The sequence below is a fragment of the Neolamprologus brichardi genome, chromosome 23 (genome assembly GCF_056152115.1).
Source record: "Neolamprologus brichardi isolate AB-2024 chromosome 23, ASM5615211v1, whole genome shotgun sequence".
Taxonomy (NCBI): Eukaryota; Metazoa; Chordata; class Actinopteri; order Cichliformes; family Cichlidae; genus Neolamprologus; species Neolamprologus brichardi.
In genome coordinates, this window is record NC_142125.1 from 39,038,377 (window position 1) to 39,061,607 (window position 23,231).

At 41.6% G+C, this 23,231-nt stretch overlaps 1 protein-coding gene across 1 annotated transcript in view; it reads right to left on the reverse strand.

The window, feature by feature from the left end:
* Window positions 1–16,556: 16,556 nt before the first annotated feature.
* The window catches only part of LOC102779992 (DNA-binding protein SATB2-like), a 29,006-nt gene continuing 22,331 nt past the window's right edge, over window positions 16,557–23,231 (reverse strand). The window contains exons 8-12 of the mRNA XM_087835933.1: window positions 22,669–23,198; window positions 22,363–22,575; window positions 22,040–22,192; window positions 20,212–20,403; window positions 16,557–18,323 (exon numbers count right to left, since the gene is read on the reverse strand). Of these exons, the coding sequence (XP_087692059.1) occupies window positions 17,685–18,323; window positions 20,212–20,403; window positions 22,040–22,192; window positions 22,363–22,575; window positions 22,669–23,198 (1,727 nt within the window). The 3' untranslated portion in view covers window positions 16,557–17,684. The remainder of the gene's footprint in view (window positions 18,324–20,211; window positions 20,404–22,039; window positions 22,193–22,362; window positions 22,576–22,668; window positions 23,199–23,231) is intronic.

Consider the following 23,231-nt stretch of genomic DNA (forward strand, 5'->3'; position numbering starts at 1 on the left):
TGCTATATAAATAAAAAAAAATATTTATTTATTTATCTAAACCCCTCCAAACAAGTTATTTTTGTTCAATCATTTTCTAATTGTACTTTCATTAACTTTGATATTTAACATGCTAACTGATGCCTGTAAAGTCTGAAATGTAGCTGTTGGGCACATTTGTACTTGGGGGCAATTGCTGGGATATTCACTCTTGGAAAGATTGGAAGCTGCCTTGAATGTTTTCCCACAGTGAATAACTTTTTCTCACTGTAGGATGATTGTGTGGAAACAGCCTTATAACCCTTCCCTTGATGGGCAGCAACAATTGCGTCTCTGAGATAATTACTGATGTCTTACCTGTTTGGATCCCTCTCAAATCAAGCACGTTTGGATAGCAGAGCGTGGTTGCTACCTCTCAATTCCTATAAAGGTGTACTTAGATTTCCCCACTGTGTTTCTGCCTTTTGTCACATTTTATGGTTAGTGTGAATTTGTATTTGCCTAATTCCAAGATCCACCCAGGTTTAGATGACTTTTTAATTACGTCCTAGTACATAAAGCCTTAAACTGAAAAATAGTGAACCTTCTTTTTACTGTAAATCAAGATGCTGCTTCTTCCTTTCCTATGCCCTCCATGACTCGAATCATGCCTAACGGTCATTTGGGATCAAACCAGAGAATTGTCAGTTGTAGCTGTTCTTATTTACTAGTTTCTGCTCCATGTGACATCTTAAATAAATCATCGTTCATGGGGGAGGAGTGACAAAGACAGAGGGGACGACAAGCCGAGTCATTCTGCGATCATTTCAGATGCGGGCTCATGAATTATTTGGTAGGAAGATAACACTAATTTTGCATTAGATTTATGGCCCAGTGCACCTGCAGAGTTTCACCACCCCCCAACAAACACGCTTACACACAAACACACGCATGCATATTTGCTGCCCTGCCCCTCCTGACACCCTGTTGTTTGTGTGTGTAGTAAATGTAGGTCATAAATGTGTGTGCGCGTTTGTGTTTACTGTACTGTATGTGGTCATGATGGACACACAGTGTGCTATGGGGGTCTCTTGACAAAACTACAAATATAAATACACACATACACACGCACTCAATCCAGCGGTAGGTCACTTTAATATTTCATTTGGCTGATGGACGGCGTCTGCTTCTCCGTGAGCCAAACATCATTACAACTCACTAAGTGACTTAACTCTAATTAGAGCTGAAAATCACATTAAAGCTGCCCTGTGATACAGGAAGTAGTTCACCTTTTCCCATTGCTTGTTTGGGACTGGAATGCACGAGTACCATATCGTTAAACACATTTTAAAGTCAGAATTTTTAAAGCACAGAGAACAAAAGTCAAACGACGTGCAAATTTCAGCATATTTTAATCCCCGTTGTTTGCATTCAAACCTCACACTTGCTGCTTAATGCTAATTTACAGAAACAGTGATGCTTAGCACCTTTTTGTCCTGATATTTGTAGCCAATGCAACGAAAAAATAAAAAACTGCATCGCTTTTTTGTCCGGCCGTTTTGTGATGTGCCAGAATGTCTGTGTTTACGTATATAATTTATGAATGACGAGGGAGTAAACAGCCCTGACTTTGGTAACATGCTTTTGCACTTTGAATGCTTGTGCGTAAGGCTGTGCAGCTCATGTGTGAATGAATTAACAGCCTGTTTATGATTCTTCTTTCATTCCACTTTTCTTTAAAGTTTGCTTCGCTTTTATTTTTCATTTGTTGGTGAGCTGGTGGTGTCAAGTTTGAACATAATGTGTTTCGGTGTGTTGTAGAATGTTTAGTATTGTATATGTGATAATGGCTTAATGGATGACTGGAGGAAAGGGTGTCTTTGTAGCCTCTGAGTTGGTTGAATTCCCACCTGAGGCCGGGCCATGAATCCCACTAAATCAGGAGAAGATCCAGGAGGAATATTCTGGAACTTCTGGCTGTGGTAGAGGAAAGGGATTGGTTATAGAGTTACACCAGGTAACTAATATTTTTCTACCAGAACTTCTTGTAACTGTAATTTCAAGTGCAACTACCCATATCATATGAGCTTCATCACCATTGGCTGTATATGCAAATTATAAGAGTGACGATTCTTCGACCCATAGTAATTTGCCGTACATTAAATGATATTAATGATTATCTAATGTAAATAATGGCAGACTGGCCACGCATTAAAAAAGAGTCGAGATGGTCTAATGAATCATCACAGTTAAGGGTGAGTCATGAAGCGTTTAGGTGTTTGGCTTTCTCCAGGGAAATGACAAACAGAAACCCTTTATCACTCTTTTTTTTGTTGAAAACTTGATAAGAGTATAAAAAGAAACAAAACAAAGAACTGTGTATTTTCTTCTTTAAAAAAATTGCAACCAAAGTCACAGAAAATCTTGGTCTGAGGTTTTTAGTTTCTATAGAAATCTGTCCTTTTTACTTCAAGCTTGTAAGTTTTCCTTTTCCACGACTCTGTACATGAAACTGTTTTGGATTCCTACTTTGAGTCCATATCAACTTACTTTTAAAACCTCAACAACCACCTCCTTCCCTCTCCATCCACTTCCCTGCACAGTTCTATGCTTCACCTAGGGTGGGAGTCAGAGATGCCCTTGTTTTCTCCTCCCTCCATTCCTCCATCCCTCACTGTGTTTGTGCTGAACAGATGCCAGTGCTGGGTAAAGTCCTTTCCAGAGGGACTGCGAGCAGCATATTGGTTTATAATTAATGAAATTAGGGCTGCTGTCTGCTGAGGAGGCTACGGTCCCAGTGTAGGATAGACTGCTGCCTGCCAGGAAGACAGACGACTGGAGAGATCCAGGAGGACAGACAGAAAGAGACGGCTATCGCTGGATCACTGTCAGTACACTGGACGACCCTGGCAGTTTCCTGAACTAATATTTTAAAAATTGATCCATTTGTGACAAAGGTGCTAGCCTAATGCTAGCTACTTCACTGCTACAGTACAGGCCTCCTTAACACTTACCAGCCAGTAACATGTGAGCACTAAGCCTCATATACACTGTCTTTTTACCACAGATGTAAATATGTGCATGAAAACAAATTACATATACAAAAAAATCCAACTGTAATTGTAATGCCAACTCTCAGAGTTTAGGGTACGCCTACACTTACCCTAAACCTACACATGCCTACACATAGGCCCTTTGTGCTGAAAGCCAAAGCTGCATGGACCCTCACAACCAAGTATGACATTGTAAAATCACAAATTAGTAACATGTTGTCATTCTGGGGAGTCAAATACTGCTGTTCACAGAGATTTGTGCACAGTGTCTCATGGCACCAGTCTTTGACGCAACTTTGGAGGCAATATTGAACACCAGGAGGTCACGGTCCCCGACGACAGGTGGTGGTTTGTGGGTTGTTTTCTTTTGGCAGGATTTGGGAGAGCACTTTGTTCCACTTAGTTTTTGTTTTCATATTTGTGTGGCTCTACCAGCTGGTTGGGTTAATGCTCCAAAACTTGCTTGTTAAGGTTTATATGGTTAAAACTAATGAATAATGTAGGCAAATATTGCAGTTTGGGTTAAAATACGCACCTTTACAACATTAAAACGGCATGTTAAAAAATGCTTAAGCAATATGTTTGAATTTCAAGCCAAGGTCAAGTTTGATGAGTTTGGCGCAGTATTGCCACAAACTACATCAAAGAAAACAATGTGTATTGTGCAAGGAGTGAAAACAGGCTGGAAATGTCCATGGCTTTCCATGAAACTAGTGTGATTCATTCTGTAATCTAACTGTGGACAGTTTCCTTGGCTGAAAAAATTCAGTTAATTGATTAAAAAAGTTTCCCCAAATCCAGTCGTGTACTTCTTTGTTACCTGTAAAGCCACATTCCCTTTTTTTGGCTTTTAATACTAAAGAAGCAAGAACAAACTACCAAAAGCAACAGGGGGGTGCCCCAAGGTCTGCCAAATGAAATTATCATGCTATACAAACACAGATGCCTATAAAATATTAATCCTTGAATTAATAATTTGTTGTTTCATGTTAAATATTTAACATTGTTTTGAGCAGATCACATGATCAGATGAAGTCCTAGACTCGAATTTGCTATAAGAAAATAATAGTTTGAAAATAAAAGATGTGAAAAAAGACTCATAAAAGTGTGGATAGTGGAATTTTCTCACCAGACATTTTGACTAGTCACAGTAGGAAAATCACAGGTGTTCATAAGATATTAACAATAGTTTTGTTCTATTCAAGTGCCCCAGTGAGTCGATGCAATGACAGTCAGAGAGCATGGTTTCAAGAGCCTCAATGTAACTATGAGATCACTCATTTTAACATTTACTTTGGCAAAATGTCCACTATGAAAAGGGGACTGACTAAACACTGACATTCATTTTCTGGAGACTTGCCTTAACCTTAAAGTTTAACTTTCAATATTCACCCTAAAATATATTAACAGTATGCAGACTTTTTGCCTTTTGTCCCCAAAAGGGAGCCACAATGTGACTGTATGGACTCACTAATGTCCCCAAGACCTCACACACACAGACACACACACACGTGCGCGCGCACTTGTAGTCCTATTCATGCCCACTAATCTTATTTTAGTCACTTTCAAGCTCTCCTCCTCCAGTTAATTCACTTAGAGCTGCTCAATCTAGCAGCAGCCATTAAAGCTCTCCCGCTGTGTCCCGATGCAGCCAAACCTTCAGTCCACACGAACACAAAACGATACTGCGGCCACATCAAATGCACCGAGCTGACCTCCAGCATGTTTTCCAAGAAATAAGTCATGGATATTCTTGACGAATGAATCTTAACATTTTAACAGAACGTCTGAAACATAATAAGGGCTGCTGTGTGATACTGCAAATTTTGGTATTGACCTGATAGCAAGTAAACATCAGGACTGTATTTATACCGATACCAGTACCGATACCTTTAACATATAAAGATCAAGATGAAAGATCATCACCACAAGTTTGCAAATTCTGAGCATGTTTTTATGAACACTAAAACGCTGTGTCTGTGGCACTATGTTAGAGACAGAGACTTGAAAATAGTAGCCCCCCATTTTATTTTATGCTCAGAGACATTTTCTTTTGGTAAGGCCACTGTAATGTTAGTTTTACTGTTGTATAAGTTCCACCAGCAGAGGGCGCTCAGCCCTGTACGCATCAGTAGCTGCAGTGTTGCCAACTTTGCAACTTTGTCGCTATATTTAGCGAGTTTTCAGACCCCCTTAGCGACTTTTTTTCTAAAAAGCGACTAGCGACAAATCTGGCGACTTTTTCTGGTATTATTGGAGACTTATTTATGACGACTTTTTGACATGAAAACGCGTATCGCTCTTACTCTCAACAAGCAGCGGTGCTGCCTTGGGCACCTCACCCGTGCCAAAGCGCTCACAGGCGGAGGATAGTCCTCCCCCAGCTGCTATCAGGGCAGGAGACGTTCACACCTGTGCGTCCAAACGGCAAATGAATCGCGCATGAGCGAAGCCGCTGATCCCACACTGACTGTAACGCAGTCAATTCTTCTTTTACTGTTACACTGTTTTGTGGATCACAAGGTTTAAAACTACTTATAAACAAACACTCTCACACACAGTAACTCCACCAGAGTGCCGATTTTGGGTCACTTTTGCCGGTCCAGGCCTGGATAAAGGAGCAGGGTTGGAATTGTGACATTAAAAAACAATAATTGCTAAAAGAAATTTAATTTGTGGTTCTAAATAAATTCTAACTGCATTTAGGACGGATTTTTTTTTTAACTTGCTTTATGTCTCTTCTCTCTCCAACAGCATAGGTTACAATTACATGAGCATGACCAATTATGCAAATTAGGCGATGACGTCATTTGGCGACTTCTAGCGACTTTTAGGACAGCCAATAGCGATTTTCCTTACTGAGGAGTTGGCAACACTGAGTAGCTGACGCTACACTAGAAGAAGTAGTGTCAGTGGTGAAGAGGTAGCGTACGGCCTGCGCGCCGAAAGAACTGATTAATCAGACATTTTTCTGTCTTTACAGGTAATCTGGGTGGTTGATAATATAAACAGATGTTATAAAAGTGACAGACAGCAGTGGCGATTAATGATAAATGTCTTGTGTGTGGTGGATGTTAAGCTAAAGAGCTAATTTCCAAGTTGGTCCAGTTGTTAGCCTGTGCCGATCCAAGTGTTAGACTGTACCTAAAGTTTGTGAGTTAATTGCAGGTGTATTTTTGGGTTAAAGCCACAAGATATATATTTTGCACAATAAGAAAACATGTGAATTGCTTTATGTTTAGTTCATGAAGAGTGAATGCTAAAAATATGTTAAGAAAAACATTTATTTGAAAGAGATTAGTTTGATAAATACAGTTAAGAAGACAGGTTTATAAATAGATCAAAACAGAAGTAAAAACAAGATAAAACTGTAATGAGAGTTCACTATGTTATTCATGCGTATAGTAAAATGTATTTTTGTGATTTAAGCCGTTTATAAGAGTGGTGCATGTGAATAGGAAACTGTATAAGCTACTTGTATAAAGTAATGCCAGCTACACTAGAAGAAGTAGTGTCAGTGGTGAAGAGGCAGCGTACGGCCTGCGCGCCGAAAGAACTGATTAATCAGACATTTTTCTGTCTTTACAGTTTTCTGTAAAAATAAATATGTTGCACGGGAGATGAGTTGGCCCATCATTTCAGCAGTGTAACATGTCACTAACTGAGAAAAAAAATAACCATGCCTTTTTTTAAAGTTTGGAAGATTAAGACTTCCTCAGTTTCTCGGCTTGATAACACAAGTGCTTGCAGTTTACTGCAGGCATCATGTTGATAATGCATCTTGTTTGTCTCAAAGCTTCATTGTTATGACATTTGTGCTCCATCACATTATAAACAGGCAGCGTGGCTGGCTGGCAAAGTACAACCACTAATTGTTGTAATTGTTAGCAGTTGCTTGAGCCGCCTGGTCTGTGTGTATTTCTGTATATGAATACAGTATATCTGTGTGTTTATAGCACGCGTTATAGGTTTCTTTGAGTGCAACATACACCTACGCACATGTGTGTGTCTGTGTGTTTATGTATTGATCTGTGTGGACGCATTACTCTAAACACTTCCTTTCTCTTTCACTTTAGGCTTTAAACACTCATGATTAGTTGGGAAGATTAGAAGAAATACCAGAGAGGAAGGAAGGAAGAAATAATGAGGGAAAGCTGAGGAGAGATAAGAGCAAGTAAAATGAACAAAACAAAATCTCACTTTGGTTATTGCGTTCTGTTTGACAATAGTAGAAATGTAACTGTTTTAAAATCTTACCTTTTTTAAGGTAAGTTCATACATATTTCAAAAGGACAGGACAAGTATTGATTGCTTGGAAGGGTTGGAGGAGAAAGCCTCTCGTATCCAATAAAAACATGGCAACATGGATTAGTTTTGCAAAGTCTGGACAGACTGCAAGAGCTCTGAAACAATGCCCTTTGGACAGATGATACCAAAGTTGAGATGTTGCAGTTGACTGTGAACTCCTCTGTATACCAGTGGCTAAGTCAAAGTTCAGAGCTGAGCTGTGCTGTGTATAAATGAATGCCCACAAACCTCAAAATGAACTGAATCAATGTTGTAAAGAAGAGGACCAAACTTCCTTCACATTGATACAAGAGACTGATAAAGTCATACAGAAGACCAGGACTTCAAGTTATAACTACCAAACATGACTCCAAAAGCGACTGAATGGTGCGGTGTAGTTTGTTTTTCATGGGACTGCATAGAGTCACTTCACTGTATGTTAATATGTATGCTAGCTAACTTGCGTGGCTAGCAACTGCAGCTTGTAATGCACTGTGGTATAATATAGGATGCTAATTTTGGTTAGCGAAAAACAGACTTAACATTCATCTCTGATAACTGCGCCACCGCCTTGATAGAATGGAGTCAGTGGAATATCGTCAAATCAGTAAATCCGACAAGAGCTAGCTTTTGGAAAATATATACTATTGATTATCTTATATGCGCTAAACACAGCTAGAACTGAGTTAGCTAAATTTTGCACCAAGATTGGAAATAGGAGGATACTTTTGTAACATGGCTGGTTTCACCTGTGTGTTATAGCAGCAGTCCCCAACCTTTTTTGCGCCACGGACCGGTTTATGCCCGACAATATTTTCATGGACCGACCTTTAAGGTGTCGCGGATAAATACAACAAAATAAAACTAGTACCGGTACCGAAAAAAAGAAGATTTATTCATAACACACGTGAAAAGACCAAGGAAAACCAAGTAACGAATAAAAACGATAACAAAATAACGCTGAAAACCGATAAAAACCCTGAAAACCACACATTTCACACCTGAGCCTCTACTCAGGTGTGAAATGGCCTGGTACCAAACGACTCACAGACCGGTACCGGTCCGAGGCCCATGGGTTGGGGACCGCTGTGTTATAGTAACAGTCATATAGTTAAACTTGCACTGCACTGAAAGTAATATATAAATGTTACAAGCTAGGAAAAGAGGCTGCCATTACAACTTTTGTGGAAAAGTGACCAGTGTAGTCATTTGTACTTGAAGCAGTCATATCCCGTCAGAGTAACGGGAAAGCATGCACATCTGAAATTCATTCATTCATTCATTCATTCATTCATTCACACAGTTTGTCATTGGAAGTGTCAGAACTTGACTGAGCCTTTGGACTGTCCAGGGTTTTGGGGACGATGTTCTGGGAATAGAAAATTTCAGTGGTAGACCAACGCCACCAAAACCAAAAACTATTTGTATGAACAATTTGTGTTTTTGTAATTTTGGTTAAGTGACCTTTCTTCATTAAATATTCCTTGTCTTGACAACAGTGAAAACAAATATGCTCACCCTGTCAACAAACAGATCTCAACCGTCACTAAACACAGACTACCAAAACACGGCGTCGGCAGCAAACTTGAAAATAAGTCCAAAGAACATTTTCCTCCATCCTGTGTGAGGGAGCTGGGCAGTAAAGCGTGGTGAGCTTTGGGCCCGTGGCGGCACTGTGGAGGAACAGCCGGTGCTAATCCAACCCAGTAACGGTTCAGCAGACGGCAGTAGGAATCGGTGGAAAGAGGGAAGGAGCGTGAAATCCCAGACACCTGGTGGCTCTTTCTGCACAAGAGTCTGCAGCTGGTGTCGAGAGCCCACAGCCACCCGGCCAGCTGTGCTTCCTCGACGGCTCCTCTGGCTCGCACTGAGGTTAGACCAACACATTATCTGTCTGCTGAAAGGGTTAATAACTTCAGCTGTGCTCCAGTCACTGCCACGTTTCTTTTTTTAATGCAAAACAGTCGAAAGTGTATTTCAGGATCAGTTATTAAATATTCTTTTGGCAAACTGATGTCCTTCAGTCACAGAAATAACAGAAACCTGTTGTTCAGGGGTTTTTTGGGCGACATCACCTAAGCTGGGAGTTGTGGATGTGATGTAAAATCCAGTGTGATGAAGCGAGATCACTGCGCAATGACATAATTATTTACAGAGCATAAATTAAGCCAGCGTTGCCTTACATAACTTCAGAATGCCTTAATAGACTTTCACCGTGTGCTCAAAGCTCAGAGAGGCATTAATGATGGTGTATACGCCGATCACGAGCCACGGCACTTGTTTCATATAGTCTAGGTCCCTTTGACCTCTGTTGCTGTCCCATGGTGTCTTTCACCAGGATGTTGGCAGTGGATCATTCGGGTCCTGTGGGTTGTGAGGATTAGGTCATTTCTGGCACATTACATGTTTGCTTGGGAGGAGATTTAGGAAGTTTGGGGGCAGAGTCAACACTTTGGGTTCTTTGTCATGTTGCTTGAGACATTCCTGAACAGGTTTAGTGGCGTGGCTGGGTAGGAGGGGGTCTTGCTTGGTCTGCAACAGTATTTAGGTTCTCCGTATAAATCACGGTCACATCTACAGCAGAGTTTCTCAGTCACCTGTTTAACTTTGCTGTTGGCTGGTACCGTAGCCTAAAAACTTCTTCAGTTACTGGGTGAATAATAAGCACCAAATGAAAAATAAGAACAAGCAAATAAATTGTGCCACAAATTAGAGCCTGTAAATTCTGTTATTTATGATTAATGATATTAATTGGTCTGTTTCCTAATTAGAGTACATAAGTGAATGTTCTGTTTACCGTACCTACAGAAGCATTAGTAATCTATCAATGGAGTAAATTAAAAAGGTAAATAACTTTATTGTGCTCGCTCAGTTTGTACTGCATGTTGTATAGATGTATTTAATTTTAGATGTTTCTTTCCCCCATTAAAACACTGGGCTAAAAGTACTGTAACGTTCCCAAGAACCAGACGTTTTGATCTCAGTTTGCCCGTTTATTCGGTAACACAGGCAAACGGGCTGTTAACTCCGGGGAGAGTGCTCTCGTACAACACCTCACTTCAGCCCCGTACAGTCACACACAACAACCGAGACCCGCCTCCCCTTCCTGCACACATTAACTCCCTTTTTCCTGCAGCACAACCAAACATGTATCTTAAAGAAATAACAACAGAGTGCAGAGATAGCCAACCTGTCACTGTAAAATAACCTTTAACTATGGTTACAGTACATTATTTTAAAGGCAGAATTAGGGCTGCCTTTATTTAGGTTAATAGGCCCACCGTGCAACTCCTTTTATCTGTCACATTTCAAACCACATCACACAAGTTAATATGTCAGATGGAACAATGCCAAAAAGCCTCTTCACCTAAATTAATGTGGCTAAATGAATCATCAACATTTAAAGATGGGATTTTCACAGTAACCATGACACACTGTATTCCCCTACAAGCAGCAGGGGGCCCAGGACACTCCCCTGTGGGACTCCGTGTGCTAAAAGGTAGATATAGTTTGAACCCTGACTCAGTGGGTTAAATACAGAGTAAAAGATTATAGTGTTTATGATCGCAAACCATCACTGAAAGCTTTTGAAGTAGCATACTTTGTTGAATTAGTCATTCATCACTGAAAACACCTGACTACAGACAGTAAAGATGAGCTGGGAGGTTTTATTGGAGCTCAACAAAATCGGAGTAGGTTAACGTTAATGGTAATCCACATCCACTAATGAATTGTCCAAAAATAAGATGTCCATTCCTAAAGTTCTCCCAAAAGTAGAGAGAAAGCTTCCTAATTTAGCTTTAAATATATTTCCTTTTAAAAAAAACATGTATTAACAAACAAAAGAGCTTTTATTACTTGAAATGGCACGTTAAATGATCATATTCCAGACTTTTAAAAGTTAAAACCCTATTAGTCTTTCATTTTCCTCTTGAAGGGATTTGCTTTGAATGTCTTTTGTGGGCGTTAAAAATGTTACTGGCTCAATGTAACGCTATTTAGAGGCGCACATCAAAACCCGCCGGTCGGCCACTAATGCAGCAGAGCTGCCATAATTAAATGTTTGTTTTTGAAGGAGATGTGATGTGGTTGTTTTCTGACTCGTTTCATCTCTGCGTGTTTTGAGGGGTGTTTTCACCATCTGTGTGTGTGACGGGCCAAAAGTTGTGATGTTTAGTTACCACGAGTAGCTGATGACAATGTGCAATAACTTGGATGCGTCTTAGCATATATAATACCCTACAGACGTATTGTGTTAATGACACATTTCTGAGGAGGAATTTTCTACGATTTGAATAAGAGCGAAATTCTGTTTTGACAAATGGAAAAGTTACGTAACCGTGTGTGTGAACTGGTGAGGATTTAGATGTCACCACACCTGCTTAAAGCTTTGTTTCAAGACTTGGTTTTAAACTTCATCTTAGAACCAGTTTTAGGTTCAGGTAAAGGTTAAATAGTTGTAATCGGTGTGAGCATTAGTGCTATTGAGGAGGTGTTATAGGAGCATGGTAATTACAATTTACACAGTTTCTGTTCAGGTGCTTGTGGGCGCGTAAATTGTATAATTGTCCATAAATGTCACCTAATGAGACAGACAGGATGTACTTCGATCACAAGTAGGATACATTAGTAATATTGTGTTTAAGAAAACTCAATCAATAATTCCTAATCTGACTGAAAGTGCTTATAGTGACATTATTTCAAGTTCTGGTTTTATTCACAGAAAATAAACCAGACATCTGTAATCTGGACGCTTAAGCTGCTCATACTTGTAGTAAAGAGATTTCCTCCTATTGTAGGAGGTAGTAGGATATTAGGATACTTTTAGGTTTTTTTTATTTCAAGTCCTCCAAATGCAGAGACAACTTGTTTGCAATCTCTAACACTTCATATTCAGATGAAGATCACAACACTAGTTGCAATCTATCTGCAGCACTGTGCAAAAGTCTTGAGACACCCTCACATCTTTAAATTTTGCATACAAGGAGCCAAACTTTGTTGTGCTTTTTAAAGCGGTCCTTTATACGTTCTTTCAAGTTTCTAAAATAATGTTCTTAAGAAAAAGGAAAAGAAAATCCAGAAAAAAAACATCGGCTGGTCCGTCTACTGTCACTGAAGCCTCATCAGAAATGGTCTCAGTGGAGGGTGGCTGTCAAGAAGCCATCCTTAAGGAAGGGAAACAGGGAGAAGAGTGAAGTATGAACATTAAATAAGAACTAGACTGAAAGTCAGTGGAAAAAGTTTACATTTTTGGTTCAAATTGGGATCAGTATGTGCAGAAAAGGTCAGGCGAGAGCACAATAATGAGTGAATACACCCATCTGTAAAACAGGGTGGAGGCTCTGTCATGGTTTGGGTTTGCATTTCAGCCAGTGGTGGAGATCTCGTCAAAAGTGATAAAATTATGATTGTACTGTTAGATTGGCAACAGCTTCAATTTTTGACTTGACAATGATCCTGAACACACTGGCAATGCAGTAAAAGCATAACTGGAACACTGTCAGTCATGGATCTCAGCATTAGTGAAGCATAGTGGGATCATGTTGACAGACAACAGAACAAAAGGCAGAAACATCCACAGAAGAGCTTTGAATGTCCTTCAAGAAACCTGAAGAACTATTCCTGAAGGCTGCTTAGCAAGCACATGAAGAAATGAGGGCTGGCTCAAGACTAACGTATCGTACTTTTTCATGGGTTCTGTGCAAATTAGTGCTACCCATACTTATTGCAAGCTACAAATCACATGAGCGTTTTAGTTGACTAAATGTGTCATGGTTCTCAAGATCTGGAGAGGTCGTGGTGTGTGTGTTTTTTGTCTTCGCCTCTCCCACCAGGGCGGAACTGGACCTTGATTCCCCGCCTCTGAACCCGCCCTGAACACACACCTGTGGCTCATTCACACTGATGCTGTGTCCCAATTCAGGGTCTGCACGCTTGAAGTACGCATTTCAAGTGCGAGTACGTCACCGCCACGCGACGACGGCTGTCCCAATTCGAAGTGTACTTCAAATGCATACTCCAAATGCGCCGTCGATTTCCCCAAATATCAAGCGTGGTCCAGTGCACGCTTCGTGGTCCCATATATCCCACAATTCATAGCGCGGCGGTGGGTGTGGATAATTTTGCTGCAAAATACGGCAGAAGGGAGGGGCCAAGAGTGAACTGTCAAAAGTAAGTACTGAACATGACGTCACTCAATTATGTGCGAATGTTTAATAACGAAGAACATTAAAACATTGCTGTTGGCCACATGTTGGCAAAGTTGTGTGACATTAGTGACGTTTGTACTTACAGCGTTAACTTGGCTTTAAAAAAAAAAAAAAATATATATATATATATATATATATATAGTCCCGTGGCCTCGGCCTCAGATATTCAACTAATCAAAGTGATGTCATGACGAAACATTTTTCTTCTTCATTTCTGTCAAACAAAGCTGTATGTAACGTTTCTCGCGGTTAGTATCATGGTTGCTAGGCAACCTGAACAGCGCAACGAAGGGCTAGACCGTCCCATTTCACAAACCTCTCACTTCCGCACTTCTCATACTTATAGTACGCGCCGTACGTAGTACGCGTAGTGCGCGTACTTCAAGCGTGCAGACCCTAAATTGGGACACAGCCTGACTACTTAAGAGACAACGCAAGAGAGGCTGCTTCCTCGCTGGATCGTCACATTACCTAGCGTCAGTGTAGCCTAGCCTTTGGAAGTATTCCTTGTGATCACGTAGCGTTTCCTCCTAACGTTGTTTTTCTGTGCACAGGCCTTCTAGATTCCCTGCTCGTCTTCATTTCTGTGGATGTGTGTGAGTGAGCGCAAGCATTTTGGAGTGGACGTTCAGAGTGAGCTGTGGATTAAGTTGAAGTGGAGCGTATGTAACCCGCCTTGGACCTTCCCCTCCGACCCCCCTCCACCCCCTGGAGCCCCGTGTTATCTGTCTCACTGTATATATGTAGATATTCTCACTTGGTGCCACACTGTAAATAAACCCTCACCTTCTCTCTAAACTTCAGAGTCCTGCGAGTGAGTCCTCTACCTAATAATCTGTGACAAAATGAAGTCATCAGGGTGCCCAAAGGAGCAGTAGATGAAAAAATAAAAGCCCTCAGTATGCAACTAGTGTGCTGCAATGTGGACTCTAAATTAAAAATGTAAAAATTTGCACGTATAACTTTCTCGAATGTTTCGCTACAGGCTGTTTGTTGCTTACATGCAAGGCAGCGCGCACAAAGGCCACAGAAGCCTCCAAAACATCACACACAGACACACACAGCGCCACGTGTTGGCTTCACTGATTACCGTGTGTTGCGTTCAATGGTGTGTAAAGTGCTGCCGCTGCGAGTATTAGCCTGTTTATCAGAGTGTGTATTAACGTGCTCCAGCGCAGGGGCTGAGGGGACAGAGTGTGTGTGTTTGAGTGCGTGAGCGTGCTAGCAGGGGATCACAGGTGTGTTTGCGAGCTCCGCAGAGAGCCTCCTTCCCCTATAACCCCCACGCCCCCACCTCGAGCATCCTGGGTAATATCAGCCCACGGAGCACCTGCGTCCCTGTCCCAGAGCGCACGCACACACACACGCACACACCTCTAATGGCTCCGTATCAGCCTGCCATACGGCTCTAATAGCCAGCTGTGTGAGCAGAAAGCCGGTGGACCGTGCTGACACTCACTGATGCAGTTGTAATATTAGATCTGAGTTAACTGTGATCTCCAATTAGTTTTCATCACACTTCAAACAACCGATGAACACAGAAAACTACATGAAACACACAAAGGATATTTCACGCTTTAGCTTTGAATCCATTTAAAAAAAACAAAAACTTTTTAGTAGCACACAGGGCTCACGCTTTACTTTTCCAATAACTTTTTCTTGACTTTCCACCACTAGGTTGGCTGTTTTCCGAGGGATTTCCTCTCCAGTTTGAGTGAAAACATTTTCAGTGGGGAAAAAAAACAAGTAGGTTAGAGTCGTGGTGGAGTGTGTAGGTCAGGGCTTTCACATGCAACTTAATATAAATGTCTTCCCGACAACAGCCTGCTACCACAGCCATTTCACACAAACACGTTTGACCTTAGAGGGGCAGACAGAGATATGAGTTTGCTCAGATGATTCAAATTGTTATCAGGTGCTCTGGCATGTAAGGAAAACACAGAGCTGCACAGAGTTAGCGAAACTCTTAATGACTCCCAGAACAAAACAACTCACAGCAGATATTATCACAGTGTCTCTGACAGATAACATTTGATAACATTTTTAAATGGATTATATTCATTGGAAAGACTCAAGGAGATCATTACACTCAGATTCACTTATGTAATCAGATCAGTACATTTTGCCATTAGTATACTGCAGAACGCTATAACACCAGTATTTAAAAAAGGAAAACAGCTCTGGGAAATATTGAAAACTATAGGATGAGGCTTTCACTCGCACATACATTTTAAGTTAACAAGAACTTTATTTCTGCAAACAACAGCTACATTGACTTCTCTGGTCAGTAAACCCAAGCAGCTAAACTGCAGGACGGTTCACCTGCATGGTGTCATTTAACACGTGCTGGTGTCAGCTAATGTTTCTCCCTTTAATATTTGTTTCTGCAGTCCTCGAGTTAAATCTGCACAATCTAAATTAAAAAAAAGGAAAAAAGAAGCCCCCCCCTCAATCCCTTTAATTGCTTTTGTACAATTTATATTTTGCAGTTTACAGCTGCTGTTTTTACAGTCACGTCTGTGGTCAGCGAGGCCTTTGCATTCGACAGCTGCTCTTTTTATAATGTCGGAGGTTGGAGTTGCAATTGACTACTTAGAATCAGAGATGGAATGACAGCTATTTTGATACGAGCTTTTACGTGACTTTACATGCACCCTTCAGTCTTTATCGAGATCAACTGACGGATTTCTCTGGAGACATGACGACAACAAACAGGAAGACTCTTGAAAACAGCCTTCGTAAGTTGATGGGTGTGTTTGATAAACACAGACACACACACCGAGGTTTGTGCAGGCTGCTACTGTAAGTGTCATCGCAGTGCTACTGGATTTTTACGATTCAAAAGATGCAAGATTTCCCACACAGAAAATGCATTAAACTTATCAGATTTTCCTGCCCTGCCTACAACAGAATCAGCAGGAACAACAACAGGAGCTCTGTCCTGCAGATAAACTATAAAACGATTCATTTGTTTTCACAAAATCTCAACCTTTGTTGCACAAAATGACACAAAACAGTGTAAAGTGACAGTGGTTGCATCCCAGTTTAATGGCAGATTCACTTTTGCAGGTGGATCACCAACATTTACATCATAACGTACATAAATGTCCCAAAAAAAAGAAAAAACAGAAAAACAGTTATTTTCTTTTTCAGCCAAAGAAAAAGTTGAATGTTGAGAGTGTAACAGTCCAAAGGTCCTCTTGGCATGTTTTAGTCCCATTTACAAAGACATCTGTAGTCATTGCAAAGAAAAGAAAATGTAATTACAACAATAATACTTAGATTTAAGTAAATACAAAGCTGGTAATAAATAGTAAAAGGAGCAAAGTGTGAACTGGCTTTTTTTTGAGTTTCACATACAGACAAGTCAATGCAGGGATCTCCAAAATAATTTTTTAGGACAACACAAAAAAATTATATCTAGAAGAAAAACAAAAATTAGAAAATAAGAGGTTTTAGTATTTTTTCCCTGCATGCTTGTATTTCTAAAAGGCGAATGCAGTTCAGTGCCGTTTATCCTTGGTCCCTATGTAAGTGCATGTAACCTGAACCTGAAGGCATGTAAGAGTTTGCTCCTCTGACCTGCTGTAAGCCTCTATCCCTGCAGTTATGTATTTATGGGGTTGAGAGGGGCAACATGCACTCAATCACTTTATACAAACCATATATGCACCTTTTATCAAAACAGTACAGCAAATACAAAATTTATTGCATTTTATCGACAGCAGACAAAGAAGATGCACATTCTTTGCTAAAACTGTTGGAAATGTACTTGGAGAGCTAGTAAGAGGGCTGTGTTTTAAATGCAGTCTAAGATGTAGAAGGCTTGAGTGTTTTCTTTTTTATCCTGTCAAAAAGTTGAAAACGACTCAAAGAATTAAACCAATCTGATTTTCAAAGACGTGTTGTCCTATGGAGCCTTTTCCCCAACCTCAAAACAAAAACCATGGCATAACTGAAATGCATTTTCTCTCAGTGGCACTGAGCGTTGTCCCAAACACTGTTTTATAAACAAAAACACTGGCTCTGAAGGTAGGTGGACTCACTTTTCAGTCAAACCATCCATAAATACTTTTCCCAGGTTTCTCAGATATTAGAGAGCTCTGATCATCAGCTCTATTAAAGGTGATGACAAAATTGTGTTTATTCACAGGTTGTCTGTGTGTGGTCGCTGCTGTTATCTCTGTTGCTCTCCAGACTGGGGGCTGTCCGCGCTGCTGTAAGGGGACAGAGAGGAAGCTACTGGCCCTGAAGCTTTTGCATCATCCCCTTCCTCCTTCTCAACCTCCATTTCCACCTCACCTTCTCCTCCCACATCCCCTCCTTCTGTTCTGAACACCTCCACTGATCCTCTCCCGTCCTCACTTGACTCCTCAGACGGGGAGAGAGCCTCTTCCCCTCCTCTGCCCTCGATTGTGCAGACGCCTCCCTCACTGGGACTGGAGCTCTCCCTGTCATCCTCCCCAGCGGTAGGCTCTCTGGCCTGGCTGTGGTGCTTAACGTTGTAGCGCTGGTTCTGGAAGAACTTGATGATTGTGTGTTTGGGCAGGTCTAGCTGGGCTGACAGGGTGTGGATCGCTTCCTGGTCCGGGTACAGTCCCACATCGCCAATGAAGCTCTGAAGGATTCCCAGGGCCTCCAGAGAAATCCTTGTCCGTGACCGGGCCTTCTTTGTTCCTCCACCTCCGAGGCCGGGGCTCACCCCGCGCTGAGGCCCATCTTCTGAGCTTTGCAGCGCTGGCGGGGGGATGGGCTGGGGTTCATCATGAATTGGGGATGGAGCCATTAGCGGTGGCAGGGGCTGCCTGTGGAGGGTCTGTTTAGAAAATAAAAAGGTTGAGTCACAGCATTTAGAAGATTTGTGTCGCCTATTCTGCAATAGGCGAGAGTAAAATAGAAAAAAAAACAAGACAATGGATCCGTCTCACCTTATTTAACAGAAATGTTTGCCTTTTCTTGATTTTCCATATCAGTTCATTTAAAACTGTACATTTAAAAAGCCGATTCAAGGGCAGCTCACCTTGGTCTGAGGCAGCTTAACACAAAGTTGACACTGTATGAAGTTAATAAGTGGCCCTTGAGTCATGATTTCTTTAATTTACTGTTAAATGTTATCACTTTTTAAAACTTCCTCGGTGTCCTGTACATATGAACAAATAAGACTCAAATCCTAACAAATGATATATGTTATATGGAGTAACTGTTCTCAAAATAAAAGGCAACATCACGTACATGCTGTAAATACATTTAATGAAAATGTATTTAGATTTTGCCAGTAATTGATATGTAGCTTGCAAAGAAGAGTAAAAAAAGTATGTAATATACATTTGTTTGGCTTTTCTAAAGTTTTTGTCTTCTTGCTATGCACAGTGAAATCAAGCTAAAAACAGAACAAGATAAATTAACATATGTATGTGTGTTTTCATACTGAACAAGTGACACAGACTTACGTATGTACATAGGTCAGGTTTTTGCTAGTAGTTTTGCTGTAGATTTTAATAACTTTCAGTGTGTGACAAAAGGAGACGACGATTACTTTATCGCTGTTTTTTTTTAAGACAGCTGAATCACATGTGCATTTCCTGCATTAGAAACTCAGTAGGATGTGACTGAAAGCAGTTAAAAAGGACATTTGATTATATTTTTGCTTTGTGTCACTGAAGATGTTAGATGTGAAAGCACTTAAAACACTTTCATCATTCCCTTTAGACATGTTTCTTATATGTAAAGCTACAAATATACCGCCTTTTGATGATTTGTGTGGGGGGCATATTTGCTTTGCCATCCATGCTGAAAAAGGTTGCACGTATTTGTCCATAAATAACTAAATCTCTTAAACTCTCGAGCTTTGAAACATCAAAATCTATTACACACTATGGTTTGCTCTGTCAGTCTATTTGAAGATTATTCATTCTGTGTTCTCACACTCCTCATCGCCACGGGAGTAAGTGAACCGTTCGGCTCGTATTTCAGCTCGTGCCCCTCTGCAGACTCAAAGAAAATGTATTACAAGCGGAAGTGCTATCAACCGGCTTCCATCACCGCCAACATGCACGCTAAACTCCCAAATTCATCACACAAACAAGCACGCTACTAGAGCTTATTAACAGGGTGGGGAGGCCTGCACACCCAAACACAGGAATCCAACACCATAAATCTGTGGTCCATCAAAATTAAAGGACCTAAATAAAGATAATGGCAATTCCTTTTTCTCTGCTTCAATAATTACAGGCTATGTTCTGAATAATATTGAGGTTAGGGCTAGACTGGAGAGCATTTTGGTTTTTGGGAGAGGGTGGGATGGAGGAGTGTTTAGCAGGAAATGTGTGGGCTGGTCATTTACCACTTCTATTTTCAATGACTTATGGGGCACAAACATGACAAAGAGGAGGGCTGCTAAGAGGAGCAGGTGGTGGGATCAGACAGACGGAGGAGACAGAGGAAACTTTTCGACACAGCACAGCGAACGCTCATGCTGGTTTTCCCATTTTCTCACTCGTAAAAACACTTTGATTTGTGTCTTTTCTTACACATGGCTGCGCTGTGGTTGCGAGTGGCTGACTATTTTTAAATATCAGATTTTCACGCGTTTCTTTTGCTCCTCGGATTTTTAACCACATTTACCACTTCAGTGAAACACAAAACAAACTTTCCGATTCATCCTAGCGGTGCCAAACTCCAACCACTGACTGCATGTTTGTTACCTGCGGCTCTGAGATGTGCAGGACGGTGTGCAGCCTGTCGCTGTGCTGCTGTCTCGACTCTTCTTCATACACCTGATCTCGGTCGACTTGTGACAACGCCAGGAACCTCCTGATGGTGCACAGGTTCTCCCACAATGTGCGGTTCTCAGGGCTTGGGCTCTCTTTCCATCTTAGCAGCTCACATAGCCAACCCTGAAGGAAGAAGAGAGGTTAGCTGTGTCTTTACTATCAAACAAATTAATGCAGCGCCCACTTGTTTGCAGGTGTAACTCAAAAAGAAAGCATTAAAACTACTCTAGCCTCGTGTACTGAGCGTTTGGAGATCAGGAGGGTTTACCAAAGGAATACTGGTGGTGGTGGACACCTGATTAAAGGGTGTTTACAGCAATTACAATGAAAGAAAAATAATTACTAACATGCTTCAGTAATTTGCAAAATCAATGGTGAAATAAATAAAGAATCTTATATAACCACCTACACAAAAATGCTAAAAAGTAACTGAACTACTTGAATTACAATGCAAATAAAACCCCAAACAAACAAAGTTAAAACTAGTTTACAACTTTCCAAAACTGAAGGCAGGTATGTTTAATGATTTCCCTGTGAAGAAAATGCTCTGTTATGGCATGCAGGTGACTAACATGACATTTTAGGGCTACACACCAGCTGACTGTAACATTCGTTCTCATTTAGGAAGCAAAATGATTTCAGTCACAAAGTGTCTGTACTTATATCCACCATACCTGAACCAAAGCATAACGTATACATATCTATAAACCACTGTAGACACATATACACTGAATATATACTGTCAAGTCCTTATGTATATACAGTAAGCATCTATCCATCCCTTCTTTATCCCATAATTTATCCCAGCATGTTTGCGCTCTTTCATCATTGTACATATAAATAAACGTACTATACAAGCTGCTTTTCCCCATTGTTTGTTCTGTCACATACACTGAGACCCTGCATGTGCACATACTTTTTCACTTTTTCACATTTATTTATATTATTTTATATATGTACGAACACGAGTGAATCAAAGTTTGTCCCAAAGAGTCGAAGGAAAAACCAGAAGGAAAGTCTGATATGAGTGGGGCCTGCAAATGAGTGTGCGCATGTGTGTGTGTGAAGATTGCATTATCTCTGCTAGGCTGACCCAGGATCTGCCACCAGCTGTTGTTTATACACAGCCTTCAGCCTGGAAATTAATGGTAATAATGTGATCATCCCTCCATCATCTTGTCTGTCTTCTCCTCCATCTTTCATCCTTCTGTTCGTCCCGTCTTCTCATCCTTTAGCGTTTCAGATTTAGTTTTTAAGCATCTCTCGGTGAGTCTCACAAACCCAAACACACCAACTCGGTATTCATAATAAATGTAGTCTGTTGTCAGAAGATATTTAAACTGGTTTTAAAACCATAGCGTCCTCCCTCTCCCTCTCCCTCCCTCCTTCCCCGTCTCCCCCTTCAGAAGCAGACTATGCTTTGATCTCGCCCTCGATCGCCCGCATTGTTTATCTGAGGATGGAGTCATGATGGTATGCCACAAGTGGGTAATCAGATACCGCACACGCCCTCGCACAAACACACAGTCACACACGTCTTCACTACACCCTCATCAGCTCCTTCAAACATTATCAACTCAGAAATTTTTACTCATGTTGAGACATTTTTATCTCAAGTTTGCACGTGTAACCCTCTATGTGCATGCACGTTTAGGCAGCCCACCTACAGCCCTCACAGCAGCGGGCTGTGATTACAGGTTCAGATTTGAGTATAATTCGGTTGTGAAAATCAAACAAAACAACAAAAACAAGGACTGACCTGACTTTTATTAGCAGCCACCTTAGCGAACAGAGCCTGGGAGACCTTCGCCCTCTTCATCTCCTGCTGGATCTCCTCATAGATCCCTGATGTGATGTTTACCAGCGAGTCCAGCTTTATCTGCAGCTCCGGGCCGGGCATGCTGCATTTTGTCTACACAAGACCAGAAACACAATCTGATGTCAATGAAAAATAACGATATGTTGGAGTGAGTGACATAAGCTAGACTATAAGAGTGTACGATTTTTCAAGTTTTAGTTGAAAAGAAATCTGCTAGCGCTTTATTCCATGTGCAGAGCTCGTATTTAAATGTGTGCATGTACCTGTGCGTGTCTGTGTGTGTTGGCACTGGAGATGTGGTTGGTGGAGTGGTTGTGGTTAGTGCTGGTACTCCTCTCCCTCTCCTCCTGGTAGATCCGGTCTCGCTCGCTCTCGGGCAGGTTAAGGAAGTTTTGCATGGCTTTCAGGTTGACCAGCAGAGACTGAGAGGCAGAGCGAGGATCCTCCTCCTTACGGAGGATTTCTGACAGCAAGCCCTGCAGACGCACACATTTAAATAGTCATTCTTAGATTCTATGGAATGAAGTCTTTTATAAACATCTCCACATTTGCCTTAATTCCACGTTTACCTGTGTGCGGTTAAAGGCCACACGGGCAAACACGGCCTGGGAAACGCTGGCCCTCTTCAGCTCATTCCTGACCTGCTGGTAAATGTCGGAGGAGACTTCGGCTCCGGAGTTGAGGCTGGGCTCAGAAACAGCCCCGGAGATCTTGCAGCTCCGTGAGATAGGAGGATGGTTGAGGAACTGCTGGTTGACTCCCTGTGGGTGCTGGTGGGCAAGCAGGCGGCTAACAGCCAGCTGCTGGTTGATGAGGTGGGCCATCGCGAGCTGTTGACGTACAAGTTGAGGGGGGAGTTGGGGAGGCAGGAGCCCGCCGTGGCCCAGGAGAGGTGGAGCCTGTGGACGAAGTGGAGGACTGGGGTGATTCTGTCCACTAGGGTGAGGCAGGCCGTGAGGCTGGGTTGAGGTCTGAGTGTCCCCGAGGCCACTCTTGAGGGAAAGAACTCCGGACCCACCCAGGGTGCCCAAATGGGTGGGAGAGGGCAAGAGAGGGGGAGGACGATGGCTGAGGATGCTTAGGTCCAAATCCCGCTCCACTACGTCAACACACATATACAATATTGTGTTAA